This window comes from Elgaria multicarinata, chromosome 1 (genome assembly GCF_023053635.1).
Source record: "Elgaria multicarinata webbii isolate HBS135686 ecotype San Diego chromosome 1, rElgMul1.1.pri, whole genome shotgun sequence".
NCBI lineage: Eukaryota > Metazoa > Chordata > Lepidosauria > Squamata > Anguidae > Elgaria > Elgaria multicarinata.
This window is the reverse complement of record NC_086171.1, coordinates 161,060,154-161,085,861: the sequence shown is the minus strand read 5'-3', so window position 1 is coordinate 161,085,861 and position 25,708 is coordinate 161,060,154. Positions and strand designations below refer to the sequence as shown.

The 25,708-nt window shown below is 41.8% G+C and overlaps 1 protein-coding gene across 1 annotated transcript; it reads left to right on the top strand.

Moving 5' to 3' along the window:
• The first annotated feature begins 238 nt into the window (after nt 1-238).
• Nucleotides 239-20,640, top strand: IP6K3 (inositol hexakisphosphate kinase 3). The gene is made up of 5 exons (XM_063141348.1): nt 239-613; nt 14,785-14,995; nt 15,630-15,808; nt 16,982-17,157; nt 18,902-20,640. The coding sequence occupies exons 1-5, from the start codon at nt 415-417 to the stop codon at nt 19,367-19,369; spliced, it is 1,233 nt and encodes a 410-aa protein (XP_062997418.1). The 5' UTR covers nt 239-414; the 3' UTR covers nt 19,370-20,640.
• Nucleotides 20,641-25,708: the final 5,068 nt, after the last annotated feature.

Genomic DNA, 25,708 nt, shown 5'->3' with positions numbered 1-25,708 from the left:
TGTACTTCAGGTTTGAGGTCCCACCCAATGCCTGTTGCCCAAAAAAGTGTGTGATCTCTTGCTGGCTAATACACAGCTTCCTCTTGGTCAGGAAATCACCAAGGCATTAAATATTATCTCTAACATTTGTAAACATTGCACTGGGTAGTGGAGAAATGTGGGTGGGTGGCTGGATGGGTTGGGGATTTCCTCCTTTTAGTTGACCTGCTGAATTTATCCTTTAAATTGCAGAAAAGTTCTCAAAGGGTTACCGAGCAGCTGGAAGGCATCCATGCTTTAGATCTGAGTTCACTTGCTGACATGAAAAACCTGAAGCCATCTTCTGATCCCAGCTAGAGCAACGAAAGTAGGGTCATTCCTTCAGTTGGGACTTAGCATCCTACAGAGAAAGACTCCAGTAACTCCGGGTGCACCATGGTAGTGCAGAACAATCTGGACATTGGGGATACTAGGAAAGGGATCCCGCTGGAGCCGTTTGTCCACCAAGTTGGAGGCCACATGAGCATGATGAAGTATGATGATCACACCGTCTGCAAGCCCTTGGTCTCCCAGGAGCAATGGTTCTATGAGTCGCTCCCCATGGCGATGAAACGATTCACACCTCAGTACAAAGGTAGGGCCAAGATTCTAGTCTTAAATGTACTTATTAGGAAGTAAGACACTGAATAAACATAATTAAGATCAGGCTGCCAGATTTCATAGCTATAAAGGGGAAAGATTTGCATTCAGTGCTTGGTGCATATAATAAATATGGGGCCCAGAGGAGAGCCATCTGTCCTCCAGTTGCCAAGCCAAAAGCAAAGGAGGGAACAGCAGCTGTGGCAATGGGCCTTGCTAATAATGTACTCAGGAGGGGGGTTACCATCAGAGCAGCCTATGCCAGTAAAAATATCACATGATTGTCAATGCTCAGTATCCTGCTATGGAGTCCAATATGGTGCTACTCTCACACAGCAGCTCTACATTAAGGGAAAACCCCACAGTCTTACCAGGATTTTTCTCCTTGGATCATTCACTATTGGCTTCTGTAGATGGCAACCAACAGTGACCACATGATTTGTAATTGAAAACTTCCCCTCTGGACAATGATCTATAAAGTTAAATGAAACAGCACCAGCTAGTGGCAGAAATAATCCCATTATTTTAAATACTGCATTATCTCAATTTTTGTTTCTTTGTTTGATTATTTAAGCGAGATTACTGGAGAAATGTGCAGGAGACATCCTGTAGGTTAACAACATCATGTAAAGGACCCACAAACTTCCATGAGTGGCCAATCATGAGCATGCAATAAATAGCTTATGTAGAGAAGCTCACAGTCATTGCTTGTTGCTGAAGGCATTGTATAAGCAATGGATGCATTGTTTAGTCTACACTTTATAGGACTACTTACCACAGCATCCAAAAACTATACAAGAGATACATGATTTACTTCTCCCAGACCCTTTGAAATATGCAGGCAGTTGTTGTTAGCGACTTGTGAATGAAAAGACTGCAACCTGAGACAAGAGCAAGAAGATAGTCATGGCATATATGTGAAGCAAGACTGGGGCAGGAGATAGTCTTGGGACCCAAAGTATAATTCACAAGAATGGAATTGTGATCCATAGCTTATGCAAACACAAAGCTACCTGAAATATTTTACATGTACTCAGATTTCAAATGCCGGTTTTCAGATGGCTATGTTTTGCATGGTCCCATCTATGCAATTCTTAAAAATGTGGACTGGGCGAAAAGGGGAAAGGGGAAATAAAATCACCATTTAGGAGCCTTACCAGCTAAAGATATTATATGATGAAGGTTTTTAAAGGGAGGGGGTTACTTCTTCAGAGTGATGAAATGACAGTCGACAACATTTCATAGAAAATGGAGACAGCTGTCCTATTGTCAGTCTGTTGGTGAGAATTGCTTGGATGTTAATTTAGAGTAAGGTTGCATACTGGTGATTCTCACTTGATTTTAGTAAGGCTCCATTAGTTTATGGAGGAAGCCCCCCCCCCCCCCCCCCGGTGCCTAGCAGATCAGGTTGCCTTTTAATGCCAGCTGTTGCCTTTCATGAAGAAGCACCAACAAGTCAAAAAAACACAACAACTTGTTGTCAGGATTGTAATCTCAGATGGCTAGAATGATGCAGCATCTTTGCAGGAGTGGCTATGGGGAATTAAGAACATGAAAACCTAGGAGGAGGATGGAAGACAAGGGAATGGGCTTAAATTCTTACTCTTTCCAGTGATTCAGAAAGAGAAAAGGAATCCCATTTACTTCTGACAGGTGAGGCCTTCAGAGTTTCCTCCCCTCCAGCAGGGCACTGACACTGCAAATATCTCAATGGCTGTGACACACATTTGAAAGTTAAGGCCATTTGGAATTCATAGTGCTTTATTTCCATTCAAGGAGACCATTTGTGCACATTACACCTCCTCCCATAATGAGATGTTGCTCCCTAGACTGAGAAAGACCTATATCTGAGTATCGAGTGTTATTTGTTGGTAAAATGTCTCTCCAATGACCACAACAAAAACTATGTTTCTCCTCAGGATTTTATTCTTTATGGCATGATGCATTTTAAAGTAAATTATTAAGTACAGAGATGTAGCGAGGGGGGGGGGGCATCATGGTGCAAAGATACACCCTTTCTTTTGACCATGATGTGGTTGCTTTTCTTCTCAAGGAGTACAATTCTCTCCTTTGCAGAAAATCGCCAATATGTTTGTGGCACAAGAAACTGACTATTTGTCAATTAAATGGAAGTACTCTATTAGTACTATATGTATGAATGAGGCTTCCAAATATCTGCTTGCCAATGGGTAACAGAGTCAGACAAACAGTGAGCCTTTTCATTTCATTACAGAGCAATAACTTGCTCTTTTATTAATGAGACCTCCAAGCTCTTCTCAGCAGAGCTAGAACTGATGCCTTGAATTTGATCAGAAAGGAACAGGTGCCTGTTGATCGTCCTTTTATCTGGTGAGAGTCCCAGAAACCAGTAAAGTCCTCTTTCATAAGGCTAATATGTGGATGTTGTAGAGATCTCGTGTGCTATAGCCAACTATTGGTGTAGTTCAATGGCTACTTAGAAAGTCCAAGGATCAAGGGCAGATCTATACCAAGCAGGACATAGCACTATGAAAGCAGTATATAAGAGGCAGAAGTCACACCAAGCAGGATATAGCACTATGAAAGCGGTATGAAAGCAGTATATGGTATGTGTCAATGGGCCCCAACAGTTGTCAGTGCACTTCAATACCGCTATAAAGCAGTAGTGTGGCTCCTGCCTCTCATATGCTGCTTTCGTACCACTTTCATAGTGCTATATCCTGCTTGGTGTAGATATGGCCCAAATGATGCCTCAGTATACACTCAGTATAGCCTCAGCATACACATACATCCCATCCGCAAGATAAGGTTGAATATATGGATTTAGAGTTGTTGTAAAGATTACTGATATAATGTGTGTGATGTAAAGCTTGTTAAATACTCAAAAAGTGTAAATAAATTCTATCGTTACCCAAGGTGATGAGTTCTCGCCTTGGTGTTTGCTGAGATTTGAAATTCAAGGACTTAGGAATCAAAGCAGTGGGGTCAAGGCCAGGCAAGTGGAATGATAATAGGGTTTCAACAACGTAAACACGTAATATCCATCCTTGCCCATTTCCTACTCTCCTAGGACACCCCATAAGGAGAACTGCTAGGCAAATAGATACATAACATCAGACATCTGGTCTAAATCTGACACTGCATCTAGGGGATCATATGTCTATTGCTGACGTGAGCCTCCTAACTCCCAGGGAGGTAGCACATGTGCCATAGTTGTCCAGAACATGAATTTCACCACATCTCAGTCCAACAACAATGCTATTTGTGCTAAAGTGCCATCTGGGGCCTTCACCAGGGTAGAAGACTGCACAAGAAGAAACCCTCTCCGTGTATGCTATCATAGGCTCCTTGGAGAAAGGGTGGGGTACAGATGAATAAACAAGAGATCACTAGGCTCTATATCAGGTGGGGTTGTGGTAGATTCATTGCCTGGCAATAATTTGGATTACTGCGATCTATTATCTGTGGGGCTACCTCTGAAGCCAGACCAGAAACTTCAGTTCATTCAGAATGTAGCAACAACATTGCTGAGACTGGATGTTATGAGCATCATCAATCCACTGTGTTGTCATCATTGCCAGCACTTAGTCCATTTCTGGGCCCAATTCAGCGGGGGTTTCGACTGTTAAAGCCCTTGGGACCAGGGTAACTGAATGATCTCCAGCATTCACATGGCATCAAGCTGAACCATTTGCAAGCCCTTATTTAGTGAGGTGCCATTGATGGCTGCTGGTAAAAACACCTTTTCTGTGCTGGCATCCCTAGCTGTAGAATGTCTCACCAGAGAGGCTCACCTGTCCTGATAACTTTTCATTGCCAGGCAAAGGTCATTTTATTTCCCCAGGCCGTTTAATCTGTTGGTAGTTTTATCTGTACTGTGCTGCTTTTAAACATTTTTAAATTTTATTTATTTATTTATTGTATTTCTACACCCCCCCCCGATAGCCCAAGCTCTCTGTCTGGTGGTTGACAACATATTATATGAATTTTAAACTTATTTTTACTCTACTGTATTCCACCCTGAGAACCAAGCTATCGGATGGAAAATAAATGAATACATAGTTAAGAAATTAAGAAGAAATACACCAGAAAGCTAGAAACAGATGTGGGTGTAGGTGGGTGTGTTTTCCAAATCATCAATACAATCTCTGTGAAATTTTGAAAGTGTAAGGATTCATACAGACTTAAGATAAAATGTGCTTGGAATGGTACATATCTGAAAGAAGAGAGCTTCAGATATAAAAAGAGCTTGCAATCAATACTTTTCAAAATGGGATCAGGGAAGTAAAATATCAATATGTATAATGTAACAAGAGACCCTGAAAACTGAAATTCTTCTGTTTGAATGCTTTGCTGCTCTAACCAGAAAGCTACTCTTCCACTGAGTCGCTCCAATTATTTTTCCTAATATTATTTAATAACAGTTCAGCTCACACACTTCCTCAGCAGTTGCTAATTAACTTTGCCCTAGTGACTGCAAAGCTACGGAAGATAGACTGCCCCAACCAAAGCCCCTTCCGCCTCCCTCTCCCTCATAAGAGGCAAGATAAAAGCATTTTGTCCCCCCCAGGCTGTCAAATTTCCATGGTAATATGACACATGGATGTATTCAAGAGCGCACCTGCATTTTAAGTGTTCTTTTTCAGCTCACCAGAATGTGCAATCCTCTCCCCCGCTGATATTTTGTCTCAGAGATGTATAGCATTCCCTAATCACGATCCAGTTAAGGTAGCTAATGCTTCTTTAATGGCCATTTGAAAAACTGTCTGTGTTTACTAGAGATAGAATGGATGGATAGATGTCTCCATGATTTTGAGGATAAACTTATAAACCACAAGTACTTGTGTCCAATGAGAGTTTGCCTCAGATGTGCAAAATAGGGTTTGTCTTCTCGTAGCCTTTCTCCTCTATCTTTAGTTTGTTCTTTTATTATTCCAGGTTGCTGCTTGCATGTTGGTGTTCCACACATGCAAAAAAGAAAAGCAGCCCAGGAATACTCAGAAAGTAGATGTCCCAGCCTCCCACTTGAAACCGCAGGCCAGAGCACTACCAGAAGAGTAAATCTACTCATGGATGAATGCTCCAGCCTGCTGCTTGAATTGGCAGGCTGGAGTGTTTACTTACGAGGAGGTTTGCTGAAGGGTTTTTTGTTTCAGATTGCTGTTAGAAATGGCAAGCTTGTTGGGCACGATTTTCCTTGTGAGTTCACCACAGATTTTGTGAGGAGCCTTGCTGGAAATTCAATACCTCCTTAATGAAGTACTGGCTTCCCAACAACAAACTCTGCAATGGCGGGGGGGTCTTGATTAGAGATGCAACCCAGAATGGAATGCAAAGTGCATGAACAGTTCCCTTATAGTTTGAGTGACCATATGGAAAAGTTGGCCAGGGCTCCTGTATATTTAACAATTGTATAGAAAAGGGAATTTCAGCAGGTGTCACTTGTATGCTGCAGCACCTGTTGAAATGCCCTCTTCATCACAACAGTGAAAGCTGCAAGAGCCCTATCCTCTTGACCAGGTACAAAAGAGGGCAGGGCTCCTGCAGCTTTAACTGTTGTGATGAAGAGGGAATTTCAACAGGTGCTGCATACATACAAACGACCTCTGCTGAAATTTTCTTTTCTATACAACCTTTAAAGATATAGGAGTCTTGTCCTCCTTTCCATATGGTCACCCTACCTGCAGTGACATTAGAATATACCCCACCCCACCCACCCCCCAAAAACCCAGCTCTTGCTGGCATATCCTTAAGAAAGAAACTTAACACATTATCATGAGGCGAAAGGGTAGGATGAACGTCAAAAGCAATATCCGTGCTCTCTCTGGCATGGATTCACCAGTGCGGTTGGACCTTGTCTCTATTTTTATACATCCTGAAGGCTTCATGGCAGCTATGGGACAATTATGCAATGATGCCGTATCGCAAAACTTTCCTTCACTGTCATCATTTAAATCTAATACCAATTAGTGGTTTTTCAGGAGTCTGTTTACAGAGCAGGCAGCTGTTTGTATGCATTTCCAACACAGGTTAGAAGACCTTGAGAGAAGCTTCTTCTTGTTTTTATAAACAGCTCCTCTCTCAAGGCTCCCTGTCTACTTTAGAACTTACTGTGAGATATAGACTTGTTTTCAGGCCAGATTCTGGCCAGACTCATATTGCACTTGGCAGTAAATAAATGTGCCTATTAATTTAAAAATATATACACACACACAAGAGCAGACCTAGGGAACTACATAGCAAAACAGCTTCTGAGAATTGCTGAGATCCTTCTGACATGCCGATACCTTCTGTAAATATTCTGACTGACTGCCTTGAAGTGTACATAACCCAACAAAACCATCAGGGGTACCAAAATAAAGGCAAAAGCAGAATTTAGCTATAACAAACTCTTGCCCCTTTGGTGGTAAATCCAAAATCATACCAAAGCAAGAGCATTGCAGAAACCAGTTCGCTGAAACTATGTTGTGTGTGTCGATGGATTCTGTGATCATACGTTGCACATGCCAGTGGATTAAGGTACATAAGACTCTTGGTTGTTTACAATGTGGCACATTAACATGGCCACCTCTCTGGAATATGTGTCAGTTGCACAACTAACTCTTCCAGTAAGCTTTGTTCATACATACAGGTAAGGTATACCAGAGGAATAGACCATACTGTCAGATAGCGTAAGCCACTGGCTTAGAAGCCAAAGTATGGCAATACTTTTAATGGAACCAACTTTAATGTCACAAATTCATGAGCAAGGTTTCACATTCTCTAGAATTCTTCATCATCTGGCCTAATGAAAACTTTTGCTCACAACTTTGTAACATTTTAGTTTGTCCTAATACTATGGCTTTTGGATTTTTTCTTGTGAACCAACAGAACTACCTACCACTTTTGTGGCTTAAAAGAAAACGCAGTGTATAGTCACACAGGGCTTGTTCTGTTGTTACCTCAGCAGCTTAGGGTGACCATATGAAAAGGAGGACAGGGCTCCTGTATCTTTAACAGTAATGTAGGAAAGGGAATTTCAGCAGGTGTCAATTGAAGAGGGTGAAATTCCCTCTTCATCACAACAGTTAAAGCTGCAGAAGCCTTTGTATCTGGCCACTCTAATATAGCTAGTGTAGCTTTAACTGTTGTGATGAAGAGGGAATTTCACCCTCTTCAAATTGACACTTGCTGAAATTCCCTTTTCTACATTACTGTTAAAGATACAGGAGCCCTGTCCTCCTTTTCATATGGTCACCTTACCAGCAGCATGGGAACTATTTCCCCACAGCTTCTCCCCATGCCACCATGGTAAGATTTAGAAGCCTGAAACGCATGGGCAGGTCCAGTTGTGTGGTTCTTTAACACACAGTCATCACCCTCTGGGTCAGGTGGTAATAGGATAGGAAGTGTCCATGTGATTAGCCCCACCCACATGGTCCAGGGCCTCCATATCTAACTGTAGTGACATGAAAATAAGCTGTGAGAAAGTGGTTCCCTTCTGCACACCTGCTGAAACAAATACAGGAGCTCTTATTTTGCAGTAATCGCTAAACTGTAAATGCCTCATAGTTTTCTAACCAGCTTATTTATCATCAGGGAATAGTTCACTTAGTAGACAGGATGCAGAATCCTCTTCTTCAGAGGTTTTCAAGAAAAAGCAAGCATAAATTTACTGTGGGCATCTAAAGGAATAGGGCACATTTTAGGTCATGTGTAAAACTTCCTTTCCTTACATCAAATGTGTTACTCTACCCAGCAATACAGTATCTATTCTCTTCCCCCTTGCTGGGCAAAGCACAAAAATAGATTGATTGATTCATGAGCCAAGATTGTGTCTTGCATTCCCCCCCCCCTTTAGGGTGTATCCAGACTGAAAATTGTTGGGTGTTGAGAGCATGCTGCTGATTCAGCATACCTGACACCCAGAAGCTAGGAGGGGGATGTGTGAAGATCCATATCCTTCTCTGAGACTGGCAGGATCAAGTTTGATAGTGAAAACAAGAGACCATCAGACCTTAAGGTACATGACACCTCTTTTTTCAGGTGTTTCTTTCTCCACATCTGGTTTAACACTGCAGTACAGGAGTGAGGCGTATGGGAAGAAACCATCCAGACACAGCCTTATATATTGGTGCTGATCTTCTATTTTGAACAGCTGCAAACAGGGGCAAGTTCCAGGTTTCCTAGTACTAGGAGGCAACAGGTGCTTAGGATGTCTGAGTCAGGCTAGGAAAATGTACTGAATGTGTAATACATGGAAAACTAGGTTAGTAGAGTAAGAAGATGCTGCTGTTATAGAGATTTCGAACTATAAGATTTAAAGTGGATAGATTAGCTCCAAAATATATTTGTCTCCAGGTTTTGGAATAGAGAAGAAAATTAGGTTTATATTCCATCAAATCTTCTGCACTTGGTATCTGTGGAAGGGGATAGTACAGGCTTCCCCAACCTGGTGCCCTCCAGAAGTGTTGGACTACAATTCCCACAATTCCTGGGAATTATGGGAGATGTAGTCCAACACTTCCAGAGAGCACCATCTTGGGGAAAGCTGGGTTAGTTTATAAAGCAATGTCTATCACATGCTGTTACCAACCTTTTTAACTGGCTTTTGCTCTGCTGCCTTTAACAGCTGGAACTGCAAACTCTAGCTGAGGGCTGCAGAACCTCTTTCAGCCCAAGGGCCGAATTCAGTTTCAGAGAAGCTCTTGGGGGCCTCATTCCTTTGGTGGGCAGGACCAAAAATGCAAAATGTACCAGCATATTTTAGCTTAAAGCAATTACAGCTAGTAACTAAGCCTTGGGAGAGGCATTTCCATATTTTTGAACGCAGGGAAAAAACACGCAAAGCTGGGAAGCCACCAAACTGCAGTCAAGGGGAAAGGAGTGCATGGTGACTGGAGAACCCTGGAGGACCAGATTTAGGCCCCAGGAGAGGTAGATTTGGGCCCTGGGCCTCAGGTTCCCCACCCGACTGTAGCACATGATAATGTTTCATCTCCATGCTGTGGAAAGTATTGAGCCACTGCTAAAGGCCAGAACACTGCCAGTTGGTAAGCCCACCACAAGGCCTGGAGCCTTCCAGGCACTCCTGCAAGTAGCTCACATGACCCAAAGAGAGGCTGACGAATCCCCCAAAAGCAGCGCTATGCCAAAGGCTCTCAGCCGGCCCTGTTGTGAGGAAGTTAAGCCTGTGACCGATAATGCAATGCTCACCATCCAGGCTGTCCTTAAGATGGGGGACCACTGTCATCAGCCTGTCATCAAAAGGTCAAAGCTGCCTCACCCACAAGCCATGCCCAAAAGTAATCTGTCATTTGAGACTCTCAGGGCTGCAACTGTGGTCACTTGGGCTTTATTGGGAGTGGGGTAAATAATATGTCAAAGGTTGAGTGGCCATGTGCGGGAGGGGCACTGCTGAAATACAGGCTTTGGCATACTGGACTGTGAGGTTTTGTTTTTCTGGAGTATGTTTGCCCTGTCATAACACAGAGAATAGTCCTATAACTTTAATAATGCAGGTCAAGTGGGAGATGCCTGAGCTGCAGCTATAGTTTCTCTCCCACTCATTCCCCCCCTCATCTTCCACCCCCCCCCCACCTGACCTCCACATGCATCTCGCTGAACAGCAGGTGAGGAAGAAGGGTGGACAAGAGGACCTGGGGAGAAACAGGTGGGAGAAGCTGCAGCTGCTTTGTCTCCCACCGCTGGTGATTTGAACAGTCTGGGATGAGTCTGCAGGTGGCTGCTTAGTGACCTAGTTTGGATGTCGGACATCTTAGTGTGGGAGGAAGCTCTTCGAAGGCTTTTGGACTGTTCGTGCTAAGAGCACTTCCTTTACATAGGGTGACCATATGACCGGATTTGCCCGGATTTGTCTGGGTTTTTGATGGCAAATCCGGGAGGGGAGGGGAAATCTGGATTTTTTTCAAAGAGCAGCTCTAAAGGGAATTAACAAAAATGCTTATAACTCTGTCATTTTTTAAGATAAAGACATGAAACTTGGCACAATGGTAGCTTTTAGGAAGGGCTTTAGTCATACCAAATTTGAAACAGATCCATTCATCCATTGATTTTTTTAGGAATTTTTTAAAAAATTTAGGTTTTAAAATTATTTTTAAACTGTCATTTTTAAAGATAAAGAGATGAAAGTTGGCACCATGATAGCTTTTAGGTAGAGCTTTAGCCATACCAAATTTGAAACAGATCTGGGGCCAGTAGCAAACCCTGTTAACAACAACAGCAGCTTGCAATGAGTGAAGATACAGTCAGAAAAGGTATTTGAGGGAAGGGGAGAATGTAACACACAGAGTATAGCAAAAGCTTCAAAGTACAGCAAAACCTACAAAAGTAGGAGTGAGTGAAGTTAATTTCAGATACATTGAATTTCTCTCTTGTTCTTTATTTCAGCGATTTTAACATTAAGATGTTATGTAGAACAGATTTGTCTTAAATGTGTGCTGTAAAATCAGACATGTGACCAAGGCTATGTTTGGGTGGGCACGCCCCCTTGGTACTGGACACGCCCCCTTGGGGGCGACTTGTTGTCCTCCTTTTTGGTTTCCAAAATATGGTCACCCTACTTTACATGCTCCACCACTGGGACTCTCATCCGCAGGGCTGGCTCTCCCATGAAGCAGGGTGACGTGCCATCATCAGGCAGTAGAATAGGAGGAGTGGTGAACTGAGCCGCTCCCAACCACCACTAGAATGGTCTACCACTGCTGCCTCATCACCTCCAATGGGTGCTCTGTGGAGCCCTGCCAATTGCTCTCCCACCATGATATTTGCTGGAGTAAAAGTAGCTGGCAGGGCTCTCTAGAGCAGCTGCCCACCCTCTCTTTCCCTCATTGCATGACACCCCCTGTTCCCCTAAAGCTTTGCTGCTGACACGTCAGCTGTATGGGGAGCTAGGCAGGCAGAAGAAGTGGCTGCGGTGCTCTCGCCCTTTCTGCAGCTTTGTTTTTTCCCAAGCAATATGAGGCTGGGTGAACTAGTAATGAAATGCTGCAGGGGCAAAGGAGCCCTGGACACTTTAACTCTGGAAGCATTAACCCTTTAGACGGTGCATTCTATCCAGCGAACTACAGCACTTTCAGAACTTAAAAAGACAAGAAAGTGACCACCTGGAAAAGTCCTTAAGCTCAAATCCCAGTTTAGCTATGAAGCCTAGCATAGGACCAAAACCTAAGCTGCTTCACAAGATGGCTTGAAGAATAATCCCATAGAGCACTTTGTGCTCAGGAAAAAGTGTTAGAGGTATTATGAACCGCCCAGAGAGCTTTGGCTATTGGGCGGTATAGAAAATAAATAAATAAATAATCATTTCCTCCATTTCCAAAGTTAAGAGGGCTGGATAGCTCTATCCCCACACAAGGAGGAAGCATTCTGCAAGCTTGGGAGAACCCCAAGGTTGCAGATGTACAAAGCATCTTTAGGGAAGGAATCCTAACGAGGGCAGGGCGGAGAGCACAAAACCAGCCCAATGAGGACTGAACATGCTTAGTGACCACAGAATGTGGCTGACTGCTGAGGTGGGGCAGGAATCTGGCAGGAGTGGGGATGGAATGGCATATCCTGGAAGAGGCATAGTTAACTGACTGGAACAGAACCACTCCACAGTGTTTGCCCGCATTTTGCACTTGGATGCTACTGAGTGAGCATGCACGGAGTTCTCTTTGAGAGCATGGTAGGCTTTCAAAAATTTCTGTGTATTTCTCTCTCTATTGAAATATATTCCTACACTGCAAAATCAATCAGAGGAGTAACATACTCAGTATTATACATCTCAATAATCCTAGTGAACTTTTTGGGTAGCAAATCTAATCTCTGCAATCATCCTTGTTAGCCTGGTGACTTCAGTTCTTCCCCTCTTTTTCTTGTTTCGTTACCTCATTTCTCCCTTGGGACAAGGCCCTGTCATTTTTGCTTGTGTCATTTCTGCATCAAATAAGCTATATTTGGATGCTTTTTTAAAGGGGGAAATTCATAAGAACCTTAGAACCATTCCGCGCCTTGGGCCCTTGGGCAATGGCAAGATATATCACAAATAAACAAATGAACAATGATACCGGCTATTCTGATATGATACCGTCACACAAATTTGGAAGATCCTCTTCTAAGGTATTCCAACAACAAGATCCGCTTTCAGAGCAGCCGGCCCCCACTTGTGTTTGCCATGGTGTTTTATTTTCAGGCAATACACATTGCCACATATGTGAAATCCGAGTAATGTGGGAAAGAGCCTGTTCTATTTTAGAAGAAGCAAAGCAGCATATTTGCTACATAAAGGAAAGGCTAAAGGGCAGATAATAAGGCCACTCACCTCTTCTTTAGCACCGCAGCGATGAGGAAAAGCAGGCTTTAAGAACACTTCTAGGGTGCCTGGTTTGTATTTTTATTTGATTGCCTCTTCTAGTTGCTTTTCCCTTTCCTTCAGAGAGATTTTATCCCACTGTGGAAAACTAAAACTAAAAACTCCTCTTACCTAACAGTGAAACTCCAGGGACAAACCTGTATATGGCAGCAGGCCTGCATCTTAAAAATAGATTGCTACCAAATTCCTATGAAGCAGGAGCTGGAGTCAATTTAAAGTGCAGAGAAGGGGTGCTGCATATGGTGGCCATGTGTCCTACTTTATGGAGAACTGTCCTCTATTTGAAGGCAACCCCTCATTGATGAGCTGTCCAATCCAAGTCCGATTTAAAGAGAAAGAACCCTAAGAAGGCTGAGCAACAGGGACCTTCAATTTGCCCATCGAAAGTCAGCACTTGGACAGCAGACTGAGCAGGTACACAGGCTACCTGGTCACACTCTTCCCCCACTAGGAGGGAGATGTACTATGTTTCCATTCAAATTAAAGTGATTTTTTCTAAATTTGCAGCTTTACATATAAATTAGCATATGCAAATGTTATGCAAATCTGGGTCCTCTTTTTTAGTGATGTGTTTCCTCTTTTTTGGCGATGCTTAGGTGGCTACTCTAGTTTTCTCCCTGAAACACCTCCTCAGCTGTTTTCTTTCCCCATGGAGACCCAAACCTGGAAGGAATTCCCATTGGGGGTAAAATGGCCAAGAAAAGCCATTTCTGGAAGAGAAAATGCAGAATGGGAAAGGGTTGAAGAAGCACTCCACCCTTACTTGCCCATGCTATACTCTAAATCACCCACCCCACTCCCTGATTCATAGGAAGTTGGCACCTGGCACAGCTTTCCGACACGTGGGTCTTGCCACCACAATGTCTAATTTGATTGCCAGTCATTCATAGCTCCAGGGGCTCTGCATGTTTTGCATTCAGTGTCAGGCTCCAGTTGGTTCAGCTGCAGCATAACTTGGAAAGTTTCATTGGAAGGACATGGCATACAGAGTAGATCTCATGTGAAATATGGAGGTGGTGAACGAAGATGTAAGGAAAAAGGTATTTCAGACAAGCTGAGGGCTGTTTTCCAAAGAATGAGAGGGCACATGTCCAACTTCTCAAAGTCAAAGATCTAAATAGAACTAAATTTGAACAGTCAGGAGCTTCCTAACAGGCTACAAATGCTTTCACAAGCCTTCCAGGGACATGCATGTGTGGTCAGCAGAGAGCTTTGGATTAATGTGTGAATGGTGGGGGAGATGTGAACCCCATCCTTGTGTTCATATCATTTTTCCAGATATGTCGTATGAACAAGGCAATAGCCACTCCAACATATCATGTACCTTACCTAACTTTTTCCTGAAAGAAATGCTCAAATCAAGGTTCAAATTTAATGAACTTATAAATCATCACCTTTGATAATCTAGGCAAAAGTACTGATTTCATAATTTGTGAGTTCATGACGTACTTTTTTTTTTTTTTTTGAGGTGGCAATTTATTGGAGAAGAGTTTGTGAATTTTTAGCATTTGTTTCCTTAGCATTTCAACCACATGCTGTAAGACAAAGTTCTAAGAGAATCACAGTCATTTAAATGTTTTTCCATAACTAAACATGGATAATTACTTCACAAATTATCTATGGTGAAGTCAAAGTATGACTAATTGAATTCATTAACTAAGCAGTTTGGAGGAAACCAATAGATCTCAGTGGAAGTAAATTATGAACATTAGTTAAAATAAGAATTGTGAACCAATTTTTCCTGCTCAGCTCCTATATATTGTATGTATGTGAAACTTACTGCCTAGAGATTAATTTTCCCACATTTACACAATTCTTTCTCTCCTTTAAAGGTATTATTTCTGTACACCTCAAGAAGGACAGCATGGGCAATTTGAGCCTCATAGCCTGCTCACAAACAGATAACCACAATTCCTTTGATAATACTTCAAAGGAGTGTCCAATGACGATATGGCAGAAGCTCAACCAGGCAAACACCAGCAGTGGTGGCCACACATGTGTCAAATGGAATCATGACCTACGCACAAATGCCATTCAAGACAGGTAAAAAGTCTACAAACAGCAATATGCAACTATATAATGCTCATGCTTTCCAAAGCAGCAGTGGTCAAATCTGGATTGAACTCTGGTTGTTTTAATGTTGCATTGGGCAAGAATTCCAGTTGGGGCTGTACATGGCAGCATTACATGCCAATGGATGCAAAAGCACTTAGACCAATTTGAACCACATTTTGCTTTTACACTGATGGAGCCGCATACTCTTCAGTGGCAAACTCCTTGTGTGCATTCTCTACACGTGTCTAGAAGCTAGTGTACTTGATTCAAGGGCCATCTTTCTTTGTCCATTACCAGAGGGGGATCTCAGAGGGAAAGATGCTAAGGAAGAAAATTACAGAAGAAAGCAAATAGACAAGACATTAAAAAGTAGGGGGAGGTGAACCAATAAGCTGGAATGAACTATTTCCTGACAACTGACACATGGTTGCCTTTTCTGTCTAAATATGCGTAGGATTGCAAGTCCTATTGAACTCAAAGGAACTTATTAGGGTTGGGCTGTATGTCCCACTGTCATCATTGAGGTTTACTTCTGAATATACATACTTCGTCTGGCTCAGGGTGATAGTGTTTTATGTCTAGATAATTAACTAATCAGATTTCTTTTTTGCATTGTGCCTAGCTGCCAAGGGAAAGCACTATTGCAAACAGACCTCCAACACCACAGAGAGGTGTCTTCACTTATGGAGGATGCCAATGGGAACCAGGCAGAAAAGAACAGCTATAACCCCTGGGGACTGCACTGCCACAAACAGCATTTGAACCGCATGTCTTCCAAGTATAATGAGAACAAACCTCATCGTATCTTTTTTCTTTGCTCATCGTGTTACATTTGACTGATTGTTTATAATCCCAAGGATGCAATGCAGAACTCCCAGTATCCCCTTAACTTTTAATAATAGATGAAGACTACAACCTACATATATCATAGATAATTTGTACTTATTGTAGGCTCTAGTAGTATTGGAGAAAATATAAAGCTATAGGGTACAATCCAATAATTGTAAGTCATGACTCAGCCCCAACCTGTTGCCCTCCAGATGTTTTGGACTACAACTCCCATCATCCCTGACCTTCCCCAACCTGGATGTTGCCCATATCATTATTCTCCCTATGAATACTACCTATAGACTTCAAAATACTTAAAAAATGATTTTTAATTTTTTTAAGTGCAAATTTATTTATGCATGTATTTGACAGTTACTAGAAGGGTAGCCATCTTAGTGTGTTGCAGCAAAAACAGCAAAGAGGTTTGTGGCACAAGATGTTTTGTTGTTTTATTTATGTATACATACTATTTATATAGTTGCTCTATATAGTTTTGTTGTTTTATTTATGTATACATACTATTTATATAGTTGCTCTATAACAGAAGTTGCCTGTTATAACATGCTAGTTTACCAAAAAAGAACCAAATCTGGGGAAATCAAAATTTGCATCTCTTAGATCTTGCATTTCATTGTTATGTTTCACAAGTAGACAAAAAAATCAAAAGTGAAGTTTTTCACTCATGCAATCCAAATATTCCACACTATTCGAAACTGCATTCAAATTTAAGTGTCTCAAAGGGAAGAATTAATCAAAAGTTTGAATGTGTGCTGATTTTTCTTCCACCTCTACCTTGTATCGCTCCAGGGGTGGAAAAGGAAAGATTCTGCACACAAAAACCCATCTGAAGACCCATGATGCTCATCCCGTAATACCCATCTCAATGCCCAATCTTGTAGAAGAACTACCTATCAACCTTTATGCATTGGTTAGTGACCTCTGGAGCTGCAAAGCCTCCATTTGGCCTTTAACAGGGATTGAAAAATGATGGGCAGATGCCTCTGAGGCTGTGGAACCTTGCCAGGATAAATGTGTTGAGATTGAAACAAGAAACTAGTCAGGGGAGCTAGTGAAGGTAGACTGTAAAGTTTTGCTGCAGTTGTAAGTCCAAGTCAAAAAACTGATTTCCTTAACGTGTGTGTCCAGAATTTCTATTGCTTGAAAATGTGGTATCCAAGTATAAATTCCCATGCATTCTGGACTTGAAGATGGGAACCAGGCAACATGGTGACGATGCATCAGAAGAGAAGAAAGCGCGCCAAATAAAGAAATGTGAACAGAGTACATCAGCATCCCTTGGAGTCCGTATTTGTGGCATGCAGGTAAGAAGAACTCGTTCTAGTGTTCTCTATTTCAAAAAAGTACATAGTGTTCTCATCAGGGAGCCCATGCTTCGTGGTATAAAGAAATAAGGCTCCAAATGAAACTGTAATACACACCAACTCAGAACCTACTGCTAGTAAAAAAAGACATTATTGATTTTACATCCAAGCTGCTCTGCTTTACCCTGAGTCTGTATTTAAACAGAGAGAGAGAGAGAGAATAACCTGAAATGTTTGTTGATCCATGAGAGTTGTCTAATGAAGAAAGGCAAAAGGAACCTCTGTGGTCCTAAATATTACAGCTTTTAAAAATAAAATTCCTACCTCTTTTAGGCAAAAACAAGGGTTTTTGCCTCTTTTAGGCAAAATCAAGAGTGCAATCCTCTTTCCCTTGACAATCAGTAACAAAATTCCAATAGAGCAGCTACGCAAGTCTATTGCAGCAAAAACAACAAAGAGTCCTATGGCACCTTAAAGACAAGCAAATGTATCATAGCAATATTTTATGGAATAGTGACAGATGAAAAAAGCCCAATGATTTAAGTAGACCGGTATTACACTTAACACGCTAAGAAAGATCACAACCGTCTCCCTATATCTGGTACCTTCCAGACTGCAACTCCCAGGCTCAATATGTAAACTTGTACACAAGTAGGGGGGTTGTTTTAATTACAAGCACTGGAATAATTGCTCCAACTCACATCTCAATGGAACGTGCAGCCTGTGAGTTGATGTATACTGTGCATATCAACCTGTGCCTGATCTCCTGGGGATGTGACTATTACAATTGTTCTTTACCTTGGAGATTCCTAGGAATTGCCCCAAATCATGGTGCCTGAAACTGTCCTATGATTTGAAGAATTGTAGCAAGTTGATAATTGACCATCAATGTTTGTAATTGCCAAGACAGACTTGGGGTGCTTCCAACACTGCCAATCAAAAGGCATTGTGTAGCCATTCTGTCTTTCCTTCCATAATTGATAGTTGGTAGTCAGAAAACAATATGGAAGAAGTGGTGGGAAAACACAAGAGGGTTATACATGGGAGATAACGTCATCTGGACTCCCTTCCCCCAGTAAAATTCTGTTTGCGGTAGGATAAATGTACAAAAAATGCATCACCTGGAACCATCCACAGTCTTACAAGTTCAGTGTTACAGTTCAAGGAGAATTTCAAACATAGAGATGACAGCAGGACTATCAGCAACTAGTATTAGATTAAATCTCCCAGATATAAATACTAAAAGGATGATGATGTAATAGTCACTGTGTTGTAATGACAGAGGCCAAACATGGACCTGGAAGACCCAGAGTCAAGTCCTCTTTCAGCCATGAAGATCACTGGGTATCCATAGCACCGTTAACTATCTCAGCCTAATCTACCTCTCAGGGTTGTTGTACGAATAAGAGGAGGGTGTACTGCTCTGAAAGGCTTGGAAGAAGGACAGCATAAAAATGTAGTAAAGTTTAAAAAAATATACCCATTTTTTTAAAAAAAAATATTTAAATACCTTGCTCCATCCCAACTTACTTGTAACTTCTCTGTACTTCAGTTCCCACCTGTATACAGGAAATTACAGTTCTGCTTAACTTTGCAAGGGCTGAAGATAAATTAAGTTTATGATACACTCAGACACTGTACTATTAAGGCTTTCAGGTATATAAGATAACTTATCAAATTATAGCCTGCAAGACAGATGACTAAGGTAGATTTTTGTTCTTTTTTGTTGCTGTTGTTGTTGAAGGTTTACCAGGCAGACACTGTCCAGTATCTCTGCAAAGATAAGTATTATGGACGGAAGCTCTCACCTGATGGCTTCAGACAGGCGCTCTTCCAGTTCCTTCATAACGGGATTCACCTCAGAACAGACCTTGTGGAACCCATTGTGGCTCAGCTGAAGGCTCTGCTATCCGTCATCAAAAAACAGAGCTCTTACCGATTCTACTCCAGCTCGCTTCTCATAAACTATGAGGGACTGGAGAAAGCAATGCCTTCGGACAATCACCCTCAGGGGCACTGTCAAAATATTAGCTGCCCTGTTTCACATGGAAACGGTCACCCAAAAGTCGCTGTCCACATGATAGACTTTGCACATACAACCTACAAAGGCTCACGGTATAATCAGACTGTCTATGATGGACCAGATCATGGCTATATTTTTGGCCTAGAAAACCTAATAAAAATTATTCAGAGTATCCCAGTGGGAGAATGACAACCACTGAGCTGACAAGAGACTTTATGGTTGTAAAAGGCAGAAACCTGCACATCGGGCCAATAATAGGAAGTCCTCTGAAGCAACTACATCACATGCACTGTTTGGGAAGACTGAAGTAGATAACTTGCTAGGAAAAGTTCAGATGATGCTACATGCCACTGTGGACTGGACAGAATCCATCATACCTGTGATCTGTCAGAATGTCAGAAGGTTGTTTTCCTTTCTGGTTTTGACATTGCCCATTCATATCATGTATGAGCTAGAAGAAAATGTTACTTGAAAGGAACGTTAGGCGTTAAGGTCTTGTTCATCCAGCATCACTCAGACTTGCAAGGCCAACAGGGGCCAAATAGATATTGTGTTTGTGAAAAGGATTATGTAGCTACGCTGGTGGCAGGTCCTTAAAAACCTGCAGCTTTACATTTTAATTCACTCAGTTTTATGAGCCAAGGACTTTCAGTTACCCGATCAAGATGACAACCGCTGTCCACAAGCTCAGCCACCTAATACAAGCCCTTTAAAAACATGACTGCACATTAATTTCTTGATCCATTGTATTCCGTACCAGGGTATGCAGTAAGGTATTCTCCAAGGAATGTACATGACAGCCTAAAAGAGTACAATAAAAACCAAAATTTGAAGCAGGCAGGTGCCAGATAGCCCCTCCCAGAATAAATGGAAGAGCTGGAAAAGAACTTATTAACGCAGTGTGCAAAATCTGTGAAAAATAGCAGTCATGAAGGGATTCAAATCTGGCATTTTAAACTGGAGAGACTTTGTCCGAGGAACTAGACAGACCTTGAAGGTATGAGTGCACAGATACCAGGCTTAGGGCCCAAGTGTCATCTAGAAGTTTTATGTTACATTTCTGTGCCAATATACATCAGTTGCTAGGGAACTTGGGTGGGAGGGTGCTGTTGCACTGTGGCCTGCTGTGGGTCCCTGGTCAACAGTTGGTTAGCTACTGTGCGAACAGAGTGCTGGACTAGATGGACCATTGGTCTGATCCAGCAGGGCTCTTCTTATGTGCGTGTATGTATGTGGTGGGAAGGTGGGGAGGGGTTGCACATGTGGACAAAAATTACAAAAACTTCACAAAATGTTTACAAGATTTGTGGGCCGTTGTAAATATGGAGCACTCAAATACTAGATTCCTTCCTACGTCAAATGGGAAACCTGTTAGGACACTTTTAAATATAGAATAGAGATGTAAATCCCAGCAACAAACTGGGAATGTCAGACTGTAAATAAACTGTATAGACTACATAAAGGGCTGGTTGTGTCTGTGTTTCCTTTAAACTGTTTCTTAAAGACCTGTTCACATTTGCATAATTGCAGTAAAAATAAATTGTTTCCCCTAGTTTAAATATCTGGCCTCCAGAGAATTCCTTTTGCTAGCTATTTATTGCCTATGGCCTGTGAATAACTACAAATTGTGACAGGAAGATTAAATCATTAGGCCAAATATATGTTCCACTTAGACTGTTACCCAGCTGCAGGAAATTGCTAGAAGTTGTTCACAATGCCAAATATTGCTAACATGAAATTGACAGCGAGTATCCAGAGCAGTCCCACTTGAGCTGTCAAAGTCTTCGGGCACAAATGGTTTTGTCTTCATTTGTACTCATCGTAGAACTCAAATCCTTGTCAGACTCAAAAAAGTAACTAAGAGACAAGTAGTCCATTTTCTCCCAAGATCCAGATTACAAATATACATTTTACATACCATAGGATATGCAACTGGTTTTTCTGTGTTAAACATGTGGATATACCTTTGAGAGAAGAGACTTTAAAAAAATCTATGTGGATATGCAGATTAAGGCTGTAATCCTATAACCCAGGAAGCCTCAATAAACTCAATAGGATTTACAGTAGACATGTATAGGGCATTTTTACTCTTGATTGTTCACTCACAGAAGTTTGCAGATTCTTTTCACAACATTATCAACCTCTGGTGCCTTTCTTCTCATTTTTTAGGTTTAGTCAGCGATTTTATAAATCGCCAAAAATTCAGTAATAAAAAAATGCCATCAAATAGGTGGTGTAAAATCTTACAATGCCATCTACTGGCTGTATAAGTGAAACATATGGAATGAACCCAAAAAAGAACCAGAAAATACAGAGAGTAGGGGAGCACATGTAATGTGCCCATTGTAAACCTGCAAAGACTCTGGATGACGAAGCCCTTAAAGACTGCAGGATTTTTCCTTAATGTAGAGAAGCCTATTGGATTGTACTGAAAGATTGTAACCCTATTAACACTTTACTTTGGAGTAAGTCCCATTGAACTCAAAAGTAAGTAAGCAAGCAAGCATGCATCAGATGGGACAGCATGGCTGCAGGCAGTCCTAAACTAATGGGAGTAAGTCCTTTAAATTCAGTGAAACTTCTAGATAAGTATTCTTGGAATCATGGTGCACATGCATTAACTGAACTATAATCCAGCTCAAAGCTTACTTCCAAATAAGCTATTTTTCCTAATAAAATCTGTCAACCCAAGTTCCTGATTTAGCCAGAGCTCAGTGACTTTACTTGTAGAATGCAGCCTAGGGTCACACAGAGCTATGCATCCCTCAGAGTGGAATATGAAAGAGAGTCTAGCTAGCTCTGCTGGCAGCAGTACATCTGTGAGTGGGGTTCTGTAAACTCTGTGATGGACCTGGGGATACAGGAAATCTGGATAGGTACCGCAACCTTATCTGTAGCTGTACTAAGTGGCCATGGGCAAGATACTATTTCTCTGCCTAGGCTGAGGCCTCTACATCAGACCACCTCAAGCCTTTCAGATGTGTTGGACTGCAACTCCCATCATTCCCAGCCAGCATAGGCATGATGATAGGATTTGAAGTCCCTTCTGGAAGGCATTGGGCTGAAGAAGACTGTTGTGAAGATGAACAAACCCAAAAAGCACAATGTGGTTTACACTTGAAGTACAGAAGAAATAACAATAATTATAGGCTGAGCCAGCAGCCCTCCTCGCTTGTTGCCACCCTCTGGCAACCAACGATTGATGAACGCTGTGAAATCCAAGATAAATTTTTACAGTTGTACTGCTGGTCTCATGGGGGTTGTTGGGAAGGTGTAAAAATGTGAGACATGCTGAGATTTTGAAGGTTCCATTTGTTCCTTTTAAAAGATTCAGTTGATATAGTCATTGGAATCCCCAGCTGCCAAAACTCTTAGGAAAAGACTACCATGAGTTTTCAACCTGAAAAGTGAATAGTCACTAACAAATCCTGGCAGAATTTTTAAACAGTACAGAATAGGATGTTACCCTCCTCAAGAAAGGCTCACAGAAAGAATTACATATGCACATCCCTATCATCCCTCTGGAGATTCCTTGCATGTGCCTCCCTAAGAGAGCAAGCTGAGCACAGACTTAATTTTTTAAAAAAATACTAGGCTGATAATTCCATTGCCTGAAAAACTTTCAGAGTGGCAGCCACGTTAGTCTGTTGCAGTTAGTCCCGTGGCACCTCAAAAGACTTAACAAGTTTAATACGGCCACAAAACGTCAACAGAAATTATTTTGGGATGCCTGTTCCAGGCAATAGTCCATATTCTGAAAAATGGTCTGAAGCACCAACTTACAAGTGAGCCAACCCAACCAAACTCACCAGTCACACACGATTATGTGGGGGTGATGTAATATGTTATAAAACGTATTTTGTGAACTGCACAGAGAGCTTTGGCTATTGGGCGGTACAAAAATGTAATAAATAAATAAAACCTCCACAAAGTCATGTTCTTGTGCTTGTTTCAGGCAACAGTCTGTATTGTATAATATGGCGCAGAACAGGAACTCCCAAGCAAGACAAATCTCTTGTCACACATAGCTACATGGAGGCAATAAGGCACAAATCTTTCACAGAAACCATGTTCCAGTATCCATTCCAGGCAATAGTCCAAATTCTGGAAAATGGCCCAGAAGAGCAATCAAAATAAGCAAAATCAAGCAAATTCACCTGTCAAACATGACTGGATGAGAGCAATGCAATAATTCGCAAAAGTTCCACAAAAACAATGTTCTAATAATCAGACTTACAGTTTAGTTTTTTGTTTTTGCGGGGGATTTGTGCAAATGTGCACTAGCGCATGTCTGCATGCATGTAAGTGCACTAATGTGCATTTGTAAATGAATGAAATTCTTGTAGAAAAGATCCAGTTCTGTCAATGAGTGGACAACAAAACAAATCTGCGAAACACAGCCAGAATGGATTTTAGAAAATGTGTACATCCCTACCCATGCCTCCCATGTACATTGCCAAAAAAGCATGCAGGCATAGGGAAAGGGGTTAAAGCTGCCTACCCACCAGTCTAGGGTCCTGATCCTATGAGCTCCCATAAGCTTACTTTTGAGTAAAAAAAAAAAAAAGATAGAAAACCTAGCTATGCCTTTACAGTAACATGAAGTTTGACCCTCAGGTATTTTGGGAGGAGTTGTGATGGAATGCACAGATGCGGGGAGAAGAAGGATCAGGATTTCACACCACCTTTCTGAAAGAAGAAATGCACTATAAAGGCCCCAATCCTTGTTCTTACTTTCTGTGTAACAGGGAAAGGGCGTGCAGGGATCATATCTCCCACTATATTCACATGTTACATTGAACATACATCTACACTGTATGTACTCTCATTTCATTTCATTGCCCAACACTTTTCCTTGGTCCCAAGATGCCCCATGTTGTCCTGGTCCTATATTGCTTTGTGAAGCATCTAGTATTATTGCTAGAAGACGTCTCCCTCCCATTGTTTAACCCATCCTGCCAGCTACTGCAGGATACTAACAAACAGGCCTGGCTGAACTATCAGGAGGGTTCCTCTAGCAATAAAGTCTCAGATGCTTCATAAGGCAATACACGACCAGGACAACATGGGGCCACTTTGCTGGTCCCAGACACGCCATCTTCATGTGGATTTAGGCCTGAAAGACCTAGGAGAAATGTGGATGCATGGAGGATAAACTGTAAGCAAACAGCATTCTTTTTTTATTGAATTTTACATTTATAACAAGATATAACACCCAATCACACAAAACATCACACAATAACCAAACACAGGATATCCTTAATACACACGATCAGCATCGAATCAAATTAATCAGGTGACACAGTGGACTGATTGTAACTGTATATATTCAGAGCCAGAGGAAAATATATCAAAAAGCAAACATAATTCATGACATTGTACAACATCATCACTGTCACTGGCTAGCTTCCAATTTTCTGGATTTGTGGACCATGAGCAAACATGAGATAGCTTTAACTCTAGTCTTAAACCAGCAGGCTTTCTTAAAATCATTGAATATAAATTATGCTGATTTAACAATAGACAAATTTAATTTGATGATGTCAAATGTGATTTGGTAGAGCTAAAAGTTAAAGACACATTGGCAATTTTTGAGGTAAGTTTGATACTGTTATATTATTATAATATACATTAAAGATGGGTTTAAATTCTAATATTGTGTGGTAGTGTTTGTTTATTGTATCATTTCCATCCAGCCATGTGTGACTGGTGAGCTTGGTTGATTTGTCTCATTTGAAAGTTTCAGTTCTAGGCCGTTTTACAAAATATAGACTGTTGCCTGAACTGTCCCAGAAAACATGAAGTCTTTCAGCAGGGCTGGTGGAATGGCCCTAGTCTTTCTCTCAGCTCAATTTGCTGGAATGCCCTGTCAATATCCCCAGGCCTGGTCACAGAAATATGATTGGTTTAAGGATATCCCAGCTGTATTTTTTTGATCTTCATGAGAAGGTCCTGTAAAGGACAAATGTGTCAGAGAGGTCCAAACTGGATGAGGCGTAACCTTCTCAAATGGAGGCGGGTTGTGTGTCCCACCAAGAATTTTCTGAGTACTTGCAAGCATGAGAATGAGAGGCCAGGTAACCTGAAGGAAATAAGGAGCATATGGGTTAGCCATTGGCCTGCCTTCTGCTGCTGCCCCTCTTGTACTTCTCTTGGACAGCCAGCTCAGTCTTGTTTCACAGCTGCTGCGAAAACGCCTGACTCTGAAGCAGCAAATGAGCATTATTTCTGTGTTTGCCTCTTGTGCTGGCCTTTTCTTGCCTCAGGTTTCTCGTTTATCAAATTGGGGGGGGGGGGGAGAGAAGGAGGAAGCAGTTCTCATACCTGTGTCACCTGGACTGCAAGGCGCATTGAGCCTCATGGATTGATTGGAGACTGCTAAGGGAGTGAAGTCTCCTAGCAACTGCAAGACTACTGAATTCAGAGGGAAGAACCAGGCTTGTATTCAAGCAGATGATGGCAACTGTGGAAGCCTTACAGATCCAGGGCACAGCTCTGAAGATCTGCAGCCCCTGCACAGGTTGCCCT